A 21,926-nucleotide genomic window follows, 5' to 3' on the forward strand; every position below is an offset into this window, starting at 1 on the left:
GATGTACAGTGTTGTTCAAACAATGATGAACATGAAAAGAAGAATAAAAGAACATCATTAACACATACTTGCAACTGCTAGAAATGAAAGGTTATGGGTATGGAAGAGCTAAATCTAAAGATTTCAAAATCTATGTGTAGCAGGTGAATTGGCAGACAGACATCTTAATCTCATAAACATTGGATTGACAGTTTTGAACAAGAATAAAAAAGCAGAATAAAGAGTCATGTAGCATAAGATGACAAAGAGTGACATACAGAAAGCTTTCACCCACAGAACGATTAGCAAATGTAAAATCCCACATAGACAGTTGACTAGTTGACACACATCTACAAGACATGTGTATTTTGAGGGATGCTGTGACCAAGAGAAATTGTATTGAAATCCAGATGATTGTAAACTAAAGAGTAACAGTTAGTTGGCTGCCAGTCGCGATGCATAGCGATCAGTGTGTTATGACTGCATTGAAATGTTTATTTAATGTTTGTCATCTTTATTATAAGAATGGATTACATGCAGCAGAGGTCCAAGCTATAGAGGACTGACACAAAGAAGGACAGAAAGAAAGAAAGAAAGAAAGAAAGAAAGAAAGAAAGAAAGAAAGAAAGAAAGAAAGAAAGAAAGAAAGAAAGAAAGAAAGAAAGAAAGAAAGAAAGAAAGAAAGAAAGAAAGAAAGAAAAGCATGGAGTACTTAGCAGTAACCTGCTACAGTTTTTTTTTGCTACAGATATAGCTAAGCAGAGGAGGGCCCACTTCATTGAGCCATGCATTATGTAAATCATCTCCATATAGTCTTCATTATCACCAACCTTCCAGTAGGGGGGGCTGTGCCAGCGGGGGCTCCTGCTGCTCTGTGATTGATGGGATGAAAGGCATAGCTTCTGAGTTTAAGCTCACTGCAGTGCTGTGGGGAATTGTTGGGGTGCAGTGACTAACAGCTGGTGCACTCTGAGAGGCAGGGAAGTCTGTGCCGACGGACAGTGGGCCAGAGGTCACAGTGGGGGCAGTGGTGTGAAGGAGGGGGGTTTTCACAGGGGTGCTCTGGGATGGGGGGCTTGCATCTGGGGTCTGTGCCTGCAGCACAGAGTCAAGGAACATAACAGTCTGAGTTGGACTGAGGGCAAGGGTTGACTTCTGGTTGGGTGAAGTAGGGTCAGTCTTAGAGTCCATGGGTAACTGATCTGAACGGTGAATACCAGGCAACTCTAGGTTAGTCTTATTAATATCATCTTTAGATTTATCCTTATCAAGCATATCCCTGTCAATCTTGAATGCTGAGTCATCTATGGTATTCGCAGTGGAGCTGGGGTAATTTGAGAATATAGAGGTGTTTGCCTGCCCGGTCGGTTGTGGTCTGCATGCTTGGGTGTCTGTCAGGTGCAGAGGTTCAGGAGTGAGTGAGGGTGGTGTACTTCCCTGATCTATGCTAGCATTGGATGGGGGCTTAAAATTACCCAAATTAGGGCCGCTAAAGTTCATGTCCATTACGGTTGAGGGAGCACTCCATTCTTCTGGAAGCTTCTTCCTGCTCTTGCTCTTCCTGGCCATGATGCGTCCTCCCCCTCTCTCCTGGATCTCGCTTTCCCAAATCTCTTCATCCTTACTGGGAGGAGAGGGGCAGTCGTGGTTGGAGCTTTCGGAAGGAGTCTCTTCTGAGTCTGGGGAACCAAGACTGTCCAGAAAGTCATACATTTCTTCCCTGTTCTTGCGTTTCTTTTTTTTCCGCTTCTGTTGCTTCTCGGTTCCTTCCTCAATGGACTTTTCCTCACCAGACGCTGCATCTTGACTCTGGGAACCCAAGGCATCAGTGCGCCTCTGTTCTGCCTTGTTGGAAGCATGGGACTGCTCCGTTGAGAGCATTTCCTCACCTGTCCAAGGGCTCCCACAAACTTGTTTGTGTACAGAGAGGAAGAGGAAGTGTCACTGACTACCATACAAATGATCGGACAACAAAGTTTGTGCATCTCCAACTCATAAAAGCTTTGAATAAGTGTTCAAAGAGACATTAGGTCAGCTACCTATATGAACCACTGATCACTTGCATCATATGGTGCGTTACACTAGGAGGTGATATGAGGACAGACAAAATTCACTATTCACAAATTCACAATGAATAGAATCATTGAATATGTAGTCCTTAACTCAGAAGATAATTAGCATTAGCCATGGGTTCCCTTAGGAATTTCCAGTGGGTTTTTAGAATAGTTATTTTTATGATTAAAAGGTCTGCGGGTAACATTACTTGAGGAGACTTTCACATTTTGTTTTACAAGCTAAATATACATGCTCCCCATCATGTGGAAACTGCTGATGCTCATATGGTCCAGCTTGCATTGTGTGAAATATTATGAGTGGAGACTAGCACATTCTAGCTTCGGATCCCAAAATTCTGTTAATGAAGCATATGCAGTCCTCACCTGAAACAATGTTTTCAAATGCTAAAATTGGTACAAAAATGTATGTGAAAAATGTGTTGTCCCTCAGAACTTCCAAGGTTGTACAGATGTGTCATGGACCATGAGCCTTCTGTATGATTATCAGGTAGACTGTTAAGCAGGGGTTCTCAGCTGTGGCCCTCGAGGTCCACTTTACTGGAGAGCTTCAACCCTAATCAAACACACCTGAACAAGCTAATCAAGCTCTTTAGAATTACTAGACAGTTATAGGCAGATACGTTTGATCAAGGTTGGAGCTAAACTCTGCAGAAAAAGTGGACATCGAGGGCCAGAGCTGAGAACCCCTGCTTTAAGGTCTGCAAGGACTTGTGACCTCCTGACTGCCAGAACTTGTACTGTGTACACCTGTCCTAAGTTGCTAGCAAGTTACTAACAGAGACTACAACAACAACAAGTCGAGTGTTTATGCTTGACATTATATTTGGACAGTTGTTGTATTCCCTATCTAGCAACTTATTATCAACTTCAGAATTCAAGTTTGATGTATGACTGTTTGTAATTTAAGTTGCAGAACAAAAGAAAACCCAGTGGAAATTCCCCAGTAGTGAATTAACCTTCAAAGTTGGCAGATAAACTAAACAGCTCTAGGAAACAAAATGACTTTTCAATTCTTGTATGTCTGTTTGTTACATCCTGATAAAGGCCTATCACTATCGTTCCTAAATAAGTTCTTATTGTAAGATAACATATCTGAGGGTATCATGCTCATACTTACAGCACAGAGCAGTTAAATGGGTGTAATAGTTTCAACAGTGGCTGAGAAAGAATGTGCTGAGACTATGATGTGCTCACCTGAGAGCACATCAAGTGAAAGTGCAAATGGGCAAATTAACTCATGGAGAAATAACAGGCAGGGATAACAACAGAGGCAAGTCACAGAGAGACTGACTCAAAGAAAAGCAACAGAGAAGAGTCACATGACATGGAATACCCAATACAAATCCCAGCACTGAGGGGATGTCACTGAAATGAACCAAAATCAACAAGACAGACACTGAACACACAATGGTTGACAACATCAAAACATATTACATTGAAAAGGAATCAAAATCTATTATTAACTAAATTTGGATTATGTTTAACTAGACTGCATGCTGCCTTCGCGTGCTATTGGAATTATCGTAAATACTAGTTTCCTAGTTAAAAAAATGGACATGAACACCCTCTCAAGTCAAAATGTGAATGCGATGAGCTCGTATTCACGATTTCAGAAGTGGAAAGTAGGAAATTTCCAATAGCACGTGAAGGTAGCATTAGTCCATCCATCAAGGCATATCAAGATGAAGAAATAAATTAATTTCTAGACCTAAACTAATTATATTTTTCTGTTTTACATAATATGATCACTAACCCATGCCTGTCCTCTTCACTGATCAAATGGTTATAAACAGTCACTTTGAGTGGCAGTAACATCTATATTTCAGATATGTTGTCTAAAATGTGAAATGGCTTTCTAAACTGGCTCTGAGCCAGAAGACACATTTCTCTCTTAGTTTCATGGCCATCACGCTCAAAGAGTAATATTACAGAGAGGCAGAGGATAAATCTTTAAAATGCCTTCCACCATAAATGTACACTTGAAGATTAAGCAGATCTGACGGGTATCGAAAGGACCAATTTTGAATAATGATCATTGGCTGTTATGATCCGTAATTTTATGATTTGGATTTTATCTGGACATCACAGTGTGCAAGATATTTAGTCAAGTCAATGTCTGTTTTTCAAGGTAGGCTATATATACTCATGGCATTTAATATCACAGCTGACATCCTCACTATTGCTGATCAGATCAGTAAAATCGGTCTCTTATATCAGAGGTAACTGACCATGAAAAGTATGAAGTAATTGTGTTATGAAAAAGTATTGATGAGGCATCCATGCCTTGACCAGACAGAGTGGAATGACATGAGAGCTGAGATCATAGAGACATTCTGTGACATAATAATCATTCAGTACCTTAATATCTGGGTTTAAAGTCTGTCTTACCTGTTCTAGCCTGCATTGAGGTGCCTTAAGTGGTGATAGACTTTACCTGCAGAATTTTCCTGGCTGTTACGAGGGCTTGTTTCACTTGGATTAGCAGTTATCTGGGATGGTTTGGGTGGTTCATTGGCAAACAAGGGTGAGGTCTTCTGAGGTTCAACCATGCTGGGGGGTTTGGAGCTCTGGAAAGGGGCCATGCCAACATTCATATTCATACCAATATTCATCCCAGGCTGAGAGAACCCTGAAGCATAGAGCAGCAGAGCGGTATCGCATTAAAACTTAACAGAGCCTGAGGAAATTAACTGAATCGAACCCACGGTCTGAAGTCAACAAGATCAAACACTGCAGTGTTTACCCAGAAAGGAGTCCATGCTGTTATCCTTCACCGTAGATCCCATCTGCTGGTTTCCCAGTTGACCAGGCATTCCAATCATTGATGTTGGACCTGGAATTAGAAAGACTAATATCTAGTACATGATTGGATTTTTGTTGAATTGCTTCATTCAGTTCACAAGCCTGACATATGCAATGATCATACCTGATTGAAAGTCATGTTTGTGGACATATTGTCCAGGAGGGCTGGGACGGATCTCTCCCTGAGGGTCCTGACGTTGGCCTCCAATCTGGCCTGCAGACATAAACCCAGACCCTGAGAAAAGAGAAAACAGAAAAATGTACTCTGAATTAGTGTATAATTTTAAAACTAAAGATCAAGAGATTTGTGCAGGAAATGTTGTAGGCTTTTTAAAAGCTATGTAATTCATTAAAGAATACAATCAAAGAGTAAGAAAAGGGCTAAAGATCTTTGATCTACATTTAATGGTACTACATTTGCAGCATTTGTAATTTCAGCATCAATCTTTCATAAATTTCAAGGTGTGATGTTTTTTTTTTAATTACAGATGGCAACACCAAAGACATTAGCATATAAAAATGACAATTTCTTCAATAACTACAAACACTAGCTACTGTATTTTACTGTATGTTAGCTAAGAGCTTGTGAAAATATGAAATATTCATGTACTTTTACTATTTGTCATGAAAAATAAATAAAAATGTGACAGGTAGTCTTCTGAATTTTAGACAAAAAAGGAGGTATAATCAGACCTACAAAATGCTTTAAAGATTCCTGCCAATTTATAAAACCTCGAGTCTTCAAACATAAAATAGTAAGAGCTCCTTCTGACTATTTTTTAAAACATGATCTGCTGAGTAAAAGCCAGGATATTGAATCTTCAGAGACTGAAAATTTAATAGAACTGTAATGCATTTTACTAATTATTAATAACCAAGTGGAATTAAATTTTTTTTTTTTTTTTTTTTTTTGCAAGTTACGTTTTTGGTCTTTTTGTGCCTTTATTTGATAGGACAGTAGAGATTTTGACAGGAAAGCGTGGGGTGGAGAGAGAGGGGAAGGGGATCGGCAAAGGACCTCGAGCTGGGAATCAAACTCGGGTCGCCAGAGGCGCAGTTGCGCTATATGTCGGCGCGTTAACCATGGGGCTATTGGCGCCGACACGAAGTGGCATTAATAACCACATTTTTGGTCCCAAAAGATCTGTGAATTTAAATGAATGTAGTGAAGTTATTTTTCATGATCTGTTGAAATTTATTATATACAAAAATAAATAAATCGCATTTTGAACGAATAAATCGAAAACATAAATGGTTTAATAATGATTTTAAATTGTAATTTTGAAATGCCAAATTGCTTGGACATACAGTAGTTCACAACACTCACCTTCGAATGATGAACACACACTCCTCATTGGTAACTAAGTGATTTAGTGACATTAATTAGGTCCTGTAAACAAGTAACTTTCATGAAATCTGATTGACTGTCTAGATTAATATGTCCACTGTCAAAGGCAGCGGGGAGGGGTATCCATGAAAATAGGCCTGCTCCCATCCATTCTGATATTTAGACATTATGAGAAGGGCAAGCGGAGATAAGTGATGCTGAGACGATGGGACAGGCTGGGACTGCAGGCCTGTTACCGTAGTTACACAACCAGCTGAGGCTGCTCTACGTTCCCTAGGCAAAGCACTCTGTCAGCATCAAGACTGACTGACAAGAGGAGCCAGCACTGAACCAGCCTTAGCTCAGATACCAGTCCTGGATTAATGATCATCATGCTCCCACAGGGCTGGGATGCACCAGCTCCATGCAATTATCCTCTTTGTGGAACAGGACTGGTATACATGTCACTGTGAGTCACGCTGTTATATTACCAAGGATGCAATAGGAATCGTTCAGCCAGGCCTTTGTGTTTCATGTTGATAAAGTAGAGGGGAATCGACCCCAATGGGTCTTCAAGGTTATTTGTATGTTTATGCATCAGGTAGCACATTTTACATCTTCTTTATGTTTTGAGATGCTGATGATGTACTAAACTAAACCTGAGCAGGAGCAATAGCCTCACAAAGAGAAGCATATGAACCTGAAAACATGCTAAATGGAAGAGGAACTAAAAATAGTCGATTTGTCCCAGACACAAGGCACTTGAGGTACAGACTGTCAAGTCATGCTGTGGTAGAGAGCCTCCTTTTGCAGTTAAAAAGGGGGGAGCAGACATCCCATTCAGCACAGAATCGCTTACATAATGTCATAAACCAGTGCTGTACTGAGAGTACCAGAAGCACAGACAAAGAACCAGGGAGTCTCTGACATGCAATATGGTTACAAAAGCACACAAACATGAAAGATGTACTACACAATTTTCTGCATTTCTTAATTTTTTTATCGATATTATATATTATATGTTATGTATTATATTTGTTTTTCTATAGTTTTTCTATATATTACATGTTTTGTGTTAAAATGAGTACAGTGTGACAACTTTACAGAAATAGTGTTAAAACAAATCAACTAATTAAAGAAGAAATCAACAAAAGAAGATATTTTGACAAACAGTTAGAACCAAACATCACTGACGTCCATAAAAAAAAAAAATATATATATATATATATGGGCCATTCTACAGAATTGGTGCAAACTGCTGTCCCTCATCCAAAAAACACATTTGAAAAGCATTTAATTATTAAAATCTTAGATGTTTACTAAGATCCTTCAATTATCTATTGAAACCCACAATAATATTTAAGATATCAGTAAGCTTTATATATATAAAATCATAATTTATGGGCTACTTTCAATTAGGAGGTGGCTGTCCCAAACCCTAACCCCTAAATTTCAACTTGTGAAAATGATATTGAAAAAATTTTTGCAAATTTTTCCATTCTTGTTTTAAAAAAAATATTTTTGTTTTTTTTAAAAAAATGAAGTTAAAAAAAATATTTATTTTATATTTTATTTTTAAATCATGAAACTTTATCAAAAAAAACATGTCCCGCATTTTCATGTCACTACCAAAACAGTGAATGTTGTAGTCCATTGGCTGAGACTGATTTTAACCACACTCCTACATTTTTGATCAGGAAATATTCCTGTGTCCCTCTCTCTCATGTGCTATATGGTGAGTAGATTGATCCCATCATTTTGAGGTAAATGTGTTCTAAAGTCTAAAAATCTGTGTGTAACTTTAAGGAATGTCACTACCAAACTCATTTTTTCTGCTATTGAGAATTTTTTTTGGGATGTTATTCCATAAAATTTAGTTGTTATATGTGTTCAACTGTTCTGACCAGTGATTGCTAACCATGTGCTGATTAGCATCTTCGAGCTAGGCTCAAAAGTATCTAAAATTGTCACTACCAAAACAGTCACAACCGAAACATTTTCTTGAAGTTTCGGTTGTGACATTGTTTTGGTAGTGACAAAAGGGAACACATAATCCTTTATTTGGAGGAATAAACTACATTTTAGTACAGTAATGCAAATAATTACTACTGTAGTATGTTTTAGTAGTGTTTTAGTATGCAATATTCTGTTAAAATTCTGTAATGTAATGAGGTTACAATTACTTAAGGTTGCAGTCCATGATACTAGCTTAGGTGTAAGGTTGTTGTCAGTAATGTTAATTTATATGATTAACTTGACAGGGAGAATGACATAAAACACCAACATGCCTAAAAAAAATAGAAAAACTACAACAGAGAGACAGAGAGAATACAAACAAAGGTTGAGGGAAGACCCAGTGAAGTACGAGGAATACTTAAGGAAAGAAAGAGAAAGAAATAAGAAACGAAGGGAAGAAGGAAAGTTGAAGAGTATCAGTGAATTACCTGACAGGGAGCAAAGAGATGTCAGAAAAGCATGGAGGAAAAGACACAGGATGATGGTGAAAAGACAAAAAGAGGTGGAGACATTTTGCAGGGCTTCCACACCACCTAGTACTTCCAGTGAGGGTGATCAGACACCAGTACACACACACACACACACACACACACACACACACACACACACACACACACACACACACACACACACACACACACACACACACAGTTCAGTGGTTCTGGAGATTTATCTGAATGAGGAAAATTCTTCTGAAATTAATGTTTTATGTACACACACACACACACACACACACACACACACACACACACACAGTTCAGTGGTTCTGGAGATTTATCTGAATGACTCATAAACAAAATGTTTAAAATGTGCAAATAAAACAAAGTGGTTCTGAGTCTACATTGTAAGTTGTTGTTTTTTTGGGAAGAAAAATCTAGGAGCATACCTCTTCTCACTTGCACCTCAAGACCCAAAGTATAGAATAGCTCTAGGTGTTCTTATAAGATATTTACTGTCAGATGTGTGTCTGCTATATGTACTGACTGCATATGTGCATCATAGTTATTTATTTATATTAACATAAAATGTGGACAGTCTGATTCAGCCATGGCAAACTAATTATTGTGGTCACTACCAAAACATTACTGTCACTACCAAAAATGTGCAGTCACTACCGTAACATGGGATGTTTTGTCAAAAATAAAGTATATTGAATTATCAACTAAGATGTTATGATAGTGTTTGGTTCAATGCATATTCAAACTAATGAATCCTTAACTTTGAAATCAGTACGATAAACTTTATGCCTTCTACAAAGAAAGATTGGGTTCAAAATACAACAAATCTCATAAATCACACTTAAAATATTATTAAAATTATAATCTTTATTGATTTCACCAGTAAAAATATTTTTTAAAAATAGAAAAAAATATATTTATAAGGTAGATGTAAACAAAATCTTAATAGGTCATTATAAGCCTTCTTAATAAATTATTTAATATTGTGTTTCGGTAGTGACAAATTTGGGGAGAAGGAAAATATTCCAGCATTTTCTGAAAATACAATATGAGAATTAACTGCACAATTACTAGAAAAGCGTACCTTGGATATTATACAATTTGCATACATGCAAAATTTGTGGGAAAAAACAAAAAAATTTCAAGATGTTTCCAACTCTGACTTTGCACCAATTCTGTAGAATGGCCCATATATATATATATTCCATTTACTAAGTCATGTTTATATGCCAACTATTCAGTTGACAAAAGCTTTTTATTTCTGTATTTGCTTGATCAGTATTTCGATCACACTTTATATTCGGTGTCTTTAACTACTATGTGCTTACATCAAAAAATAAGTACAATATACAGTACTTATTGTGTTCATATTCTATTGCATACTACTTTTGCTGCTTTTGCGGTGGGATACAGGTAAGGTTGGGACAGGTTTGGTGGTATGGGAATGTTTAAGGGTGGGTTAAGGTGTAAGGAAAGGGTCAACAGTGTAATTATAGATGTAATTACAAAAATGTATTACAGGTGTTATTACATGCATGTATTTAAAAATATATATCTATAAGTACAATATAACATGTGTGTACACAATAAGTGCATTGTATCAAATGATTAATTTAAATATAAATACATCGTAGTTAAAGACACCTAATATAAAGTGTGACCAGTATTTCAATAAGAACTAGAGAGGGTGTTATTAAAGATATTAAAGGGATAGTTCACCCAAAAATGATAATTCTGTCATCATTTACTCACCCTCAAGTTGTTCCAAAACTGTATGAAATTATTTCTTCTACTGAACACAAAAGAAGATTTTTTTGAAGAATGTCAGTAACCAAACAGTTGATGACCAAAGTCAATGGGGCCCATATTTTTTGGGTGAACTATCCCTTTAACTACATTTTGTTGAAAATGTACAGTATTCCATTTAAAAATAAAACTTAGACTAGTGACAAGTCTTCATACAGTATATCAACGTTCCCACATATCTCAAACCTAAAATCCTTTTAGAAATGGACACTGTTTGTAGCATATATATATTTTTTTAATGGTAACCCAAGTAAAATTTATTATAGCAGATGTTAAAAAATATTAAACTGACAATTGTATGTTATACTGCACAATGACAGTTAAAGTATATGAAAAAAATATATATATTCCTAACACACATTAGAATATAAATTCCCCTTGATGTCTTCGACATTTATCCATTGAAAAAGAAAGGTCATATCATAGTAGATGAGGACAAGAGCCTTGCAAATAAATAATCCAATTATTTCTTCAGTTTATAGACGCAAGATGAAAATACATGATAATGGACTGCATGTGTAATATTATTATCTTTCCAAGAAGTTTCACAGCCTTTAATAGCATCATGGTTATTGATTAATCATCCTTACTTGTACTTTGTTCTTTGGAAATGAGCCTCTAAGCGCTTGTCAACAGACAACTTACAATTTCAATAAATCTTTATTACTTTGTCAATAAAAAAAGCTTTATTATCTCACACAACCTTTTCAGTGGAAAAAGCGTGGCAGGAAAATATACTGCCTGCTAGCTGGCCGTAATGTATTTGTCAGTACTGACAACTTGCTTAGTAATTTCTATTTTTTCCAGCAACAATGATCTGATGAGAAACCACCATAGAAACACACACTTTTGCTATATGCAAACTGTGATATGCAACAGCCTTGCCATAACGAGAGTGCTAATCTTTACAGTAACATCAAATAAATGGCATTTCTCTCTCTTAATGGAGGCAGTAATTGAATTTCATATCTTTGCACTGAACTGAAGCTATTAAAAGTATCCGTCACATCTGCTATGGACAGATCTGCTGATACCAGCATCTATATACAGCTCAGTGCTGCACACATATATACCTTGCTCTTGTTGAGAGTGCATCCTGCTGTACTGATGTCTAAGCATTCTGTCAAGCACAAGCCCAATATTATAAAGGACATTTCTGCATATTCTTTTACAAGTAGAAAACATAACAAACAATACTTTCATATGACTAATGTAGGATAAAGTTAAACAGAATGGGATGGTGGCAGGTAGACCTACAGTACAGTATGCAAAAAAACAAAAACATTCCCCAGAACTAATGGCCCAAACACAGAAGCTGAAAGTCCATAAAGCTTTGATGGTTAATCTATAGCCATTTCGTGTAACCTTTACTAAAATAGTTTGTTTTTAGATGATTTATGAATGACTAACTTCACAAAAAGCACCAGTTAAACAACAACAACAGATTTTAACGTATTTATTCAGACACTATTAGTGCCCTCATGCATACCAGGTGATTAAACTGTGAAAATGTGCCCCAATAAATAACAAACACATTTGATAATAAATAATGGTGATGGTTGTAACCCAAGAGGAAGGCTGTCCGCCTAACTGAACCTAAAGTTCACTCGGAATGGTTCTTGGCAGAAGACAGCACGGTTTGAGGCGGAAAAAAATTCTTAGATCAGAGATGTTGCCAACCATGATCAGGCGTTTGTCCTAGACAAACAAACACAAAAGCAACCCGAAAATACCTCAGAATATCAATGTGTTTTTCCTCATAAAACCAACTTGAACAGGATGTGAAACCAAAGTAAAGGAATAAAATGTGCTTCTTCCACTCACCATTATATGTTGTGGCAGACAGAGATAAGAAATACACAAATAAATACTTCAGATTAAATACATCAGATCACAATCCAATGCAGAAGACAGTCAAATAAAAGCCTGTTCCTGATGTTGCATTGCACAACTACACAATATACCAAACATGTCTAAATAAAAATTTTAATAAAAATTAAAAAATAAAGCAGCAAAATGTAAATGTTCAAAAGCTGGGGTTGGCGAGATGTTTTTATGTCTTTGAAAAAAATCCCTGATGCTCACCAAAGTTGCTTTTATTTGGCCAAAAATACAGTAAAAATTATGAAATATTATTATAATTTAAAATAACTGTTTTCTAATGTAATGTAAAATAAAATGTATTCCTGAGATAGCAAAGCTGAATTATCAGCATCATTACTCCTGTCTTTAGTGTCACATGATCTTTTTGAAATCATTCTAATATGCTGATTTAGTGTTCAAAAGAACAGGATTTATTTTAAATAGATTTATTTTTTAACATTATAAATGTCACAAGTAATATAGATTACTTTTATGGAAGACTGTCTAGTTCTGAGCGACATACCTTCCCTTTTCCCATCCATCCCATCCAGAAGGGGGCGGTAGTCTGTCTTCCCAACAGTCTCGCCCACTTTATCATCAAAGGTCTGTGCCTCCAACCCGGCCACAAAATCCCTCTTCAGTAGGCTGTCCTGGGTTGCCTTAGATGCTCCGTCTGTGAAGGCATCACGTAAACTGAAGTCCATCCTCCTGTAGAAAAAAAATGAGGGGCAATCAATCAGTCCAAACAAAGCAGGCCTGGACCTATAAAAAGTAATGCAGCTAAAAGTGCATGTACAGTATATACTCTCTATATATCTTGCCCTAGATACTAGTGCAATAAAAAAATGTGTGGCCTATGTTTGATCCCAACATCTAGTTAACGGATAACAATTCATATCTTCAAATCAGTGCCCAATTTATGCTACACTCAGAAAGGTCATGCACTCAAAGAACTTTCGTATGGAGGCTTACAACATGTATATGTGGCCAGATGTTCAGACCTAGACAAATCTGATCATGCTGCTGCCCTGTGCACTATATATTAACATCAACTGCCATTTTAAAGAATGTGGCTGCATGCCAAATGAACAGCTGTCATATAAGTTGCACTTTAACTATATCCTAAGGTTACTTAAAACAATGATTTCCTTCTTCTATAAAGACAAAACGTGAGAGTATGTGACACAATTGTGTACTGCGAGCATGTGAACCTGTGGGACATCAGGTGTCACGTAACATAAAAACTAAAATTCAAGTTCTTGATTTGGTCAGATCTGTCCCTTTACACACAGTATAAACTATGTATTGTGCATATAAACAGTGTCAGTGAGAGAAATGAAGGAGGAAACGTCAGAAAGGGTTTGAGAGAGAGAGAGAGAGAGAGAGAGAGAGAGAGAGAGAGAGAGAGCTTCATTGTGAGAGCTTCAGAGCTTCAGTTTGTTTGCCATCGCATGAGTTTAACTGTGTCTCATTGTTTCTCTAGCTGCCACACTATCCACATTCAGAGAACTCAGATTAACACAATTACACACTGTCCTGTTCAACAAATGTCCAAAAAAGCTGCAACACTGCTGCGTGACAAACACTCAAACCATCACAAACCAAATCAAACCATCATGCATTTTGACAGCAGGGGGCAAATGAGTTAAGAGCTGAACAAATCTCTACAGCGGTTTTGATCTATTCAGTTTAGACATTAATATGATTATGCAAGTCTGTTCAAGGCTAAACATGGGATTAAAATGCTGCTGCCCCAAAACCTACCCAGAATCCATCTCCTCCCCCTGAATCTTCCTCTCACTCTCTCTATTTTAGTGGTTGGTCTTTCCTATTCACTTTTATTACTTATCCACAGCTTTGTCTTTGCATTTCCTCCCTCCTCTCCTTGTCTTTCCCATCCCCCTGCATGTATATGGATGTAAAGTGTAATTCTGATGATATCCTGATGAATGGTAAGAGGCCCAGCTGGTCCAAAAAATGAAGAGATTAGAGGCAGTGTGATTCCCCCTCGTATTTGTCCCTGCTGACGTCACATAATCAGCCTGAAACACTTACTGTACTCAGCTGTTACTGTACAGCAGCACACAGTGATGTACAGTATGACATTAGACAGTAAGAGCATACAAAAGCCTTGAAATGACAGGAATGATTGTGCAATATCCCATTCAGTTTTGTTGATAAGTCATATTTGTGGGCATATTTCCCTCAGAAACAAAGAATGATCTGATTTACTATTTCAGTATTATTTATTTACCTGTATAGTATTTATAACATTGAAGTAGCTTTTTTTTTATAATTTCAGTTTTCATTTTAGTTTAAGTTTAAGTGATTTGCTTGTAATTGTGATTTTCTTTTATTTTTATTCATTTAGTTTTAGATTTAGTCATTTTAATTCTTCTTAAAGTTATTCATTTCAATTAGCTGCCAAGGCAACATTCCTAGGGCCCTATTTTAACGATCTGAAACGCAAGTATCAAGCGCGAAACGCAAGTAACTTTGTGGGCGGGTCTTGGGCGCTGTTGCTATTATACCGGCGGGATAAATGACTCTTGCACCCGGCGCAAATCTAAAATGGGTTGGTCTGAAGTAGCTTCATTACTCATAGGTGTGGTTTGGGCGTAACGTGAAATAAACCAATCAGAGCGACGTCTCACATTCCCTTTAAGAGCAGGCGCGCTTGTTCCATGGCGGATTGCTATTGTAACGGCGGATTTGCCAGGCGCGCGCCAGGAGCGGTTCACAGCCGAGGAGACCGACGTTCTCGTCAGGGCCGTAAAACACAGAGAAGTGACATTGTATGGGGATGGAGAAACACACCCAAATTAGCTTCGGTTAAACAGGCGTATAAAAATTTGGGTAAATGTGTAAGCTAGATTTAGGCCTATTTTTTCACATCTTCATGGACACAACAATGATTTCCCTCGTGTGTTAATATTTTTCCTTGTAGCCTAATAATGTATGGTTTTCTAAAAATGAGAACTGCTGCGTCTGTGTGTAGATAAGCAAAGTGCATGCGCGTTGTGCACTCTACATTGATTATGGCCAAGCATGCGCCCTTAAAATAGCATATGAATAACATGCGCAACGCGTCACTGACTTTAGACTAGGTTTTTCCTGGTCAGTGGCGGAATTGTTTTCTAAACCTACAAAATAGCACCAGGGAACGTTTGCGCCGGAACACGCCTCCTCTTTGCGCTGAACCGCCCCCGGAGCGCAAATGCATTTCCTAGTTTACCGACGTGCGTCTGTGGAGGGAAAAGTCCGCTGTGCGCGGGTGCAAAATAGGAATGATACATGCGTAGGTGTACAAAGTCAATTCCGCTGGGTGCAAGATAGGGCCCCTAATGTTCGTTTTCATTTTTCTTTTTTTACGGTTTTTTTATAGTTTTAGTTTACAGTAACATCATTGTTGCTTATTCATAGTATTTATTCAAAAAAGGAAAAAAAAAGACCAAACGTTAGTTTTTCAGAGAGAATAAAACATGTCATATGGCAGGTCATATGGTGCAGTCTCCTAAGGCTTGTTCATCAGACCATGGCAAATGAGACACAGGTACATCCCTGCACTTTTACCGCTCTGACTCTGACACGGCCCTGTGTCCTGCTGTGATTCAGCAGTTTTTCTTTGCGCCTTGGATGATGTCACCAGCCCTGGCACAGAGTGGCATCTCACAGAGTGCCATCACTTTCTGTTTAGGAGGGACACTCTTGTTCACTTATTCATTCATTTGAGTCAAGAGGCCTGAACACTGTGAGTGGGTATAAATGTGTATGTACTGTATGTTAAGTACAGTTGGGTCCAAAGGTCTGAGACTATTGAACATCTCTGATGCAATAATTTAAAAATAAATAAATGTTAATACATTGAATAAATTAAAATGAAGAAGAAATACGAAAGATTCTGCACTATTTTAGGTCACTGATCGTGTATGTAAGTGGCACTGATCATGTGACTCTTTGTAGACAGTCACATTCTCTTCCACTGAAGTTCAAGTATCATGCTGGAGAACACAATCATCAGGTTTGACACAAATCAACGCAAACTCTGAATCAACATGCACCAATGCTACATTTTTCTAAATGCCATAATCATTTGTTAACAAACAATTATTCATTACTTCAATGAGCTCATTGTTTCTGCCTTGAATTATTACATTGTTTAAAATTAAAAAAATTTTAGCCAACTGTGATTTTGTATATGTCTATTTCTGAAATACATAACTTAGACAGTTACCTCTAATAACAGATCACTCTAAGTTGTAATGTGGACTCATGCATTTTCAGTAAAGCTGCTTTAAAACGATGTGTATTGTGAAAGGCGCTATACAAATAAATGTGAATTGAACTGAACTGAACAAACGGAAAAGTTCATGGAGCTCGACTGCTGCTGTCTTAAAACCCAGCAAGCAATTTTGCATTTAAAAGACGTCTAATAACCATCCAAACACAGCCCTGACGTCTAGGCTAAAACAAGACAAAATTCGGGCTTTCAGTGAAGATTTAGTAGACGTCTAACCATAGCCCAAGAATAGACGCACAGGCTACGCATAGAACATGTCAAAGAAATGAAACCAAACAACTTGTAATCACTGTTTACTTTGCTTACATGATGGAACATCATACTAGCAAGTTATTTTGGCAAACCGACATGTAACCAAATTCAAGGTTATTTTGGCTAGAAGTGGGTTACTCATAGCCAGACTATATCGGGTGGGGTCTATAGTTAAGCGAGATGGTGAAATGACCGCTATTGTTTGCTGGGAAGGAATAGAGCTACTGCACCCAAAAATGAAAATTCTGTCATAATTTTTTCACCTTCATGTCGTTCCAGAGACCTGTATGACTTTCTTTCTTCTGTGGAACATAAAGAATATATTTGGAGAAATTTCTCTGGTTTTGTCCATAAAATAAGAGGGTCAGTGGGTTTCAGTTGTCTTTGGTTCACAACGTTCTTCAAAATATCTTATTTTGTGCTCAACAGAAGAAAGAAATGCATACCATTTTGGAACAACATGAGGGAGAGTATACAGTAATGACAGATTTTTTTGGTGAAGTATAAAAAGAGAGAGAGAAACCAAATACTGAGACATCCTGAATTCATGTGAATTTTTACATTCAAATTGTTTGAGCAAAAATATGTGTAACTACAGAAATTCGACAATGAACCTAGACACATCTCTTCAAATGTCGCTCAAAACAAATGGTCCAAAATCGAAACAGATTCTGACAGAAGCACACGCTGTCCTCGTGCGGTTTAAAGGAGAATGGCGAGCTCACAAGAGTTTTTGAGCAGAGACCGGGCTGGTATTTGGCAACCATTTGTGTTGCTGTGTAAACTCTGTATTCCAAACATTCCTGTATGAATGCACACAGAACGTGGGATGAGGGTCTGGCTCAATGTGTTCCATTGTGTGCCAAAGCCACTGAGCATGCGGCTACTTGCTGCCACTCATTGTGACTGGGTTTATGTATCTGCAGCACTACCGATCTCTGTCTATCTCTTATTCTGAGTAAAAATGAGGCATCCAAAAATAAAGCACCTTCAACTGTCACACTGATGTCAGTCAGACTGGAGTATCAGGTAACCTTAGCCTCCTGGAGCCATCAACAATAATGATATATTCATGTTCATTTTACTGAATGGTAAAGACAAAGTATGATCTTGTATATTTCTCACCCCAATACTGTAATCAGCTTACATCATCATCCTAAAATGGGGAGAGTGCTATTGGCCTGCCCATGGTCACAGCATAACAACGGAGGGGGGGTGTCTGTGCGGATTAGAGTCAGAGGCCATCAGTGAGGGAAATGGGGATTAAGTATGACAGGACGCAGGGCATCACAACAGGCCAGCAAGCCCTGACTTGGCACCCCAGAATCACGGCAGTCCAGAAACCGCATGCCATCTTACTGAGCTTCCCTTTCCCAGCGACATATGATGACACTGTGGGTTCACCCCAGTTTATTTACATTTTTTCATTTTACTGAACGGTAAAGGTTTTATATGTTTTATTTTATATTTTATTTTATTTCATTCTCTTCTCAGTCATATGAGAAAATATTTCTGAAGAGTTTAGACAAGAAGACAAGGTCAAACACATTATATGTAAAAACAATGCAAAAGTGGGAATTTTTTTTGTTACATTCATGATGGATCACAGAAAAAAGCTTTGTATACTCTTTTTTTTTGCGATGACTGAGTGTAAATGTATCATGTATCAAAGAAGTTATATGAGATGATGATACACTTTTGAACAAGGTTAGCCACTGCATTTCACTGTTAAACAGCCAAACATATTTTTACTGCACTGTGGAAATAGTTTTAAAAAAGCTTTATTGAAATGTTCATCTATAAATAGTGACAATTCTGTCAAACTAGGTCTGTATCCCTGCTGTAAAATTGCATCACATCTGTTTATGGTGCCCAAGCTGCTCTTTTTTTTTTTTTTTTTGGACATGGTAGCTGGTTTGTTACCAGTTTAACATGGTCTACAAGCTCGAACCAGTTTTATCAGCTTAATCCTAACCTAGCTACAACTAAGCTATCATTCATTAAATATTATCCAGATTTTAAATTTTGCAGTTAAGGTATGATGATTAATGATCAAAATCCATTCAATATGGATTACAATATTGCAATGCACAATAGTTTAGAGTAAGTGATTTTATATTATTTGTAGAGGCTTATGTTGAAAGGGTTAGTTCACCCAAAATTCTGTCAGTAATTACTCACCCTCATGTTGTTCCAACCCCGTAAGCGTTCGTTCATCTTCGGAACACAAATTAAGATATTTTTTATGAAATCTGAGAGCTGGCTCACTCCTCCATAGGCTGCAAGGTAATTGATATCTGCCGTTCCAGAAAAGTTAGTAAAGACATTGTTAAAATAGTCCAAGTGACTACAGTGGCTCAACCTTAAGTTTATCAAGTGACAAGAATACTTTTTGTGCGCAAAAAAACACAAAAATAACGACTTTATTCGACTATACTCATTTTCTTCAGTGTGGGCCTCTGATTGAGTTCACGTAGTGTAACAGCGCAGCGCTTCTGGGTTGTACGTCAGAACATAGGCTCACTATTGGCCAGCATCACACACATGACCAGCGTTGGCCAATAGTGAGCCTACGTTTTGACGTACAACCTGCGCTGTTACACTACATAAACAGCATAGGAGAATGACATGGAAGAGAAGAGATGGTTGAATAAAGTCGTTATTTTTGTTTGTTTTTTTGCGCACAAAAAATATTCTCGTCGCTCGATAAACTTAAGGTTGAGCCACTGTAGTCACTTGGACTATTTTAACGATGTCTTTACTAACTTTTCTGGGCTGGCAGATATCAATTACCTTGCAGCCTATGAAGGAGTGAGCCAGCTCTCAGATTTCATCAAAATATCTTAATTTGTGTTCCCGAAGATGAACGAAAGTCTTACAGGGTTGGAACAACATGAGGGTGCGTAATTACTGACAGAATTTTCATTTTGGGTTAACTAACCCTTTAAGAACAACATTCTCATTTACCAGTGGATTTTTCATGTGCTTCCTGGGATTATTTACATGATGAAGCATGATCACACCCACTATGAAAACATTTGCTGAATGACAACGACCGTTGCTGCATTAATCACCATTACATTTGATCATCTCCTGATATTTAAAAGCTAATTAATCTTTAAACATATCCGTCTCAGCTTACCTGTCACCACACTTTTACCAGCCTCACCCATACAAAAATAATTAAATACAACAGACAAGAATACAAACCCAAGAGGGACACCTCCTTGTCCTTCACACTTGGTTTAACTGAATAAACACTACTGTGACATTTGTTCATGACCTGTATGCAAAGCAAACAAAGCCAGTCACAGTGCAAAGAAGGAGAAATATATGCATTAACTGAATAAGGAATTATTAAGATTCAAGGGGGGTGTGGTCAAAGTGTTCCTCTGTCCCTCTATAATGCAACCATTTGGAATATCAAATGAGAAAACGTGCACATGAAAGCGTTATGTCTCATTACACAAATTAACCTGTCCCACAATGCCAGGTATCCATACATGGCCCTCAATGCGTCAGTTTCGGATCGTGTGTTTAATCTCAATTGAATTTTACAGTATGACGCATGTCCATGAAGCATGTTGAAGAGATGCACTGCAGAGAGCCAAGCACGCGATGCACAGGCACTGAACGCGCTACATTGCCAGTACGGATGAGAACAATGCGATGCGATGAGACGCGACGAACTAGAACGCGCCCATTATAATCAAAGCCAGCTTCATTTATTAGAACTGACTCGTTCTGGTTTTTTCGCGTCGTTCGTTTGCAGTTTGCAGTTAAATCGTCCTTTATAAGGAACCTTTCACGATTTCATCATTCCAAAATGTTCACATTGTTAAAACAATATGTGGCACTGCTGAAGTTATGTAACTGTAGTAGCTTTTTATAGAGGTTTGCTGCGGAGGGCACCTGTCCAGAGCATCCTAACTGCGGCAGTGCCTATAAACAAAGAAATATCGGCAGGTCGACATATTTTTGAACGTTTGAAAACGAGAGAGCGATGAGTCATAGCCGCTCTGTTTTTGCATCGCATCATTATCTCGCGTGTGTATAACAATAACTAACGCCTGTGTCATTCAGGGACTGCGACTGTATCAAAATCGAAGCGTGCACGCCAATTCGTTGTCAATTTTTGTCTACATTACGGTTAGCCTTTCTTAATGCACATATGCCTTGATTGTATTCCTATAGTGAAGCGATAAAATGTGAGCACTAATCACAATGTCAAAGTGCACTTACCCGTTGTTGTTGTTGTTTTTAAAATTCAGTACTCTGTAGTGTTGGCCGATGTGCACAGTCAGATCCGCCCTCTCATACAGTGCGCCTCTGTGATCTCAGGCGACGCCCCGCCCCTTATTCTCCTTGACCAATCACAATTCAGGAAAATTGTACTCTATAGTCTAGCCAAAGCACCACTATGCTGCTCTTGCATCCTGAGCATCCTCTCGTTTCTTACATGCGTAGTTTCCATGCAGGCCTTTATGGGAAGATTCATTTGAAAATCCCCTGAATGTAACTTCATACATGACACCCTTATAAAAATAGGCTGCGAAAAGAGCATAAAGTGTTGTGGAAGTAGGGAACTCCTCTATTGTGCTCTTTATCCGGTTCTGGAACACGATTAAGGAGCGCAGTTGAAGCGTTAATATAAAAAATATATAACAATAATAGGCTTAGTGCAGGCCCTTTTTGTAAGAGGGTGTTTCTTATTCGGCTGGTTTCCCATTACACTGAACCCGTGTTTCCTTTCAGGAGCTACACTTGAATAAACAGTTCAATGAATTGTCCTTTCTACTCTAATAGAGTACAGGTCTTAAAGAAACATTGACAGGTTGAACTGTGTTTTTTGCATTATTGAATGAATGTATTTCTATATTTGCAGCTTTACAGGTTTAGGTGGGTCTTTTCCTGTGGGAAGCGGGAAGGGTTTGTCTACGTTTTGGCTGAAGTATATCCTATTATTTACACAAAGTTATTTGTGTTTGCTTATACTCAGTGTTATTTGATGCTGAAAAGATATTTCAAAGGATGGTTACACTTTCGGT

At 37.9% G+C, this 21,926-nt stretch overlaps 1 protein-coding gene across 18 annotated transcripts in view; it reads right to left on the reverse strand.

The window, feature by feature from the left end:
* map4l (microtubule associated protein 4 like) overlaps positions 1-21,211 on the reverse strand; it is a 42,586-nt gene extending 21,375 nt beyond the window's left edge. For 11 of the 18 annotated variants that reach the window (XM_084412422.1, XM_084412434.1, XM_084412435.1 and 8 more), the window contains exons 1-6: positions 21,121-21,211; positions 12,850-13,034; positions 4,981-5,091; positions 4,798-4,887; positions 4,489-4,683; positions 810-1,889 (exon numbers count right to left, since the gene is read on the reverse strand). In XM_084412422.1, coding sequence (XP_084268548.1) covers positions 810-1,889; positions 4,489-4,683; positions 4,798-4,887; positions 4,981-5,091; positions 12,850-13,030 — 1,657 coding nt within the window. In that variant the 5' untranslated portion in view covers positions 13,031-13,034; positions 21,121-21,211. The remainder of the gene's footprint in view (positions 1-809; positions 1,890-4,488; positions 4,684-4,797; positions 4,888-4,980; positions 5,092-12,849; positions 13,035-21,120) is intronic. The other 7 variants (XM_084412425.1, XM_084412423.1, XM_084412429.1 and 4 more) reach the window with 1 other exon arrangement.
* Positions 21,212-21,926: the final 715 nt, after the last annotated feature.

This window comes from Rutilus rutilus, assembly GCF_951802725.1.
Source record: "Rutilus rutilus genome assembly, chromosome: 6".
In the NCBI taxonomy this organism is placed as follows: domain Eukaryota; kingdom Metazoa; phylum Chordata; class Actinopteri; order Cypriniformes; family Leuciscidae; genus Rutilus; species Rutilus rutilus.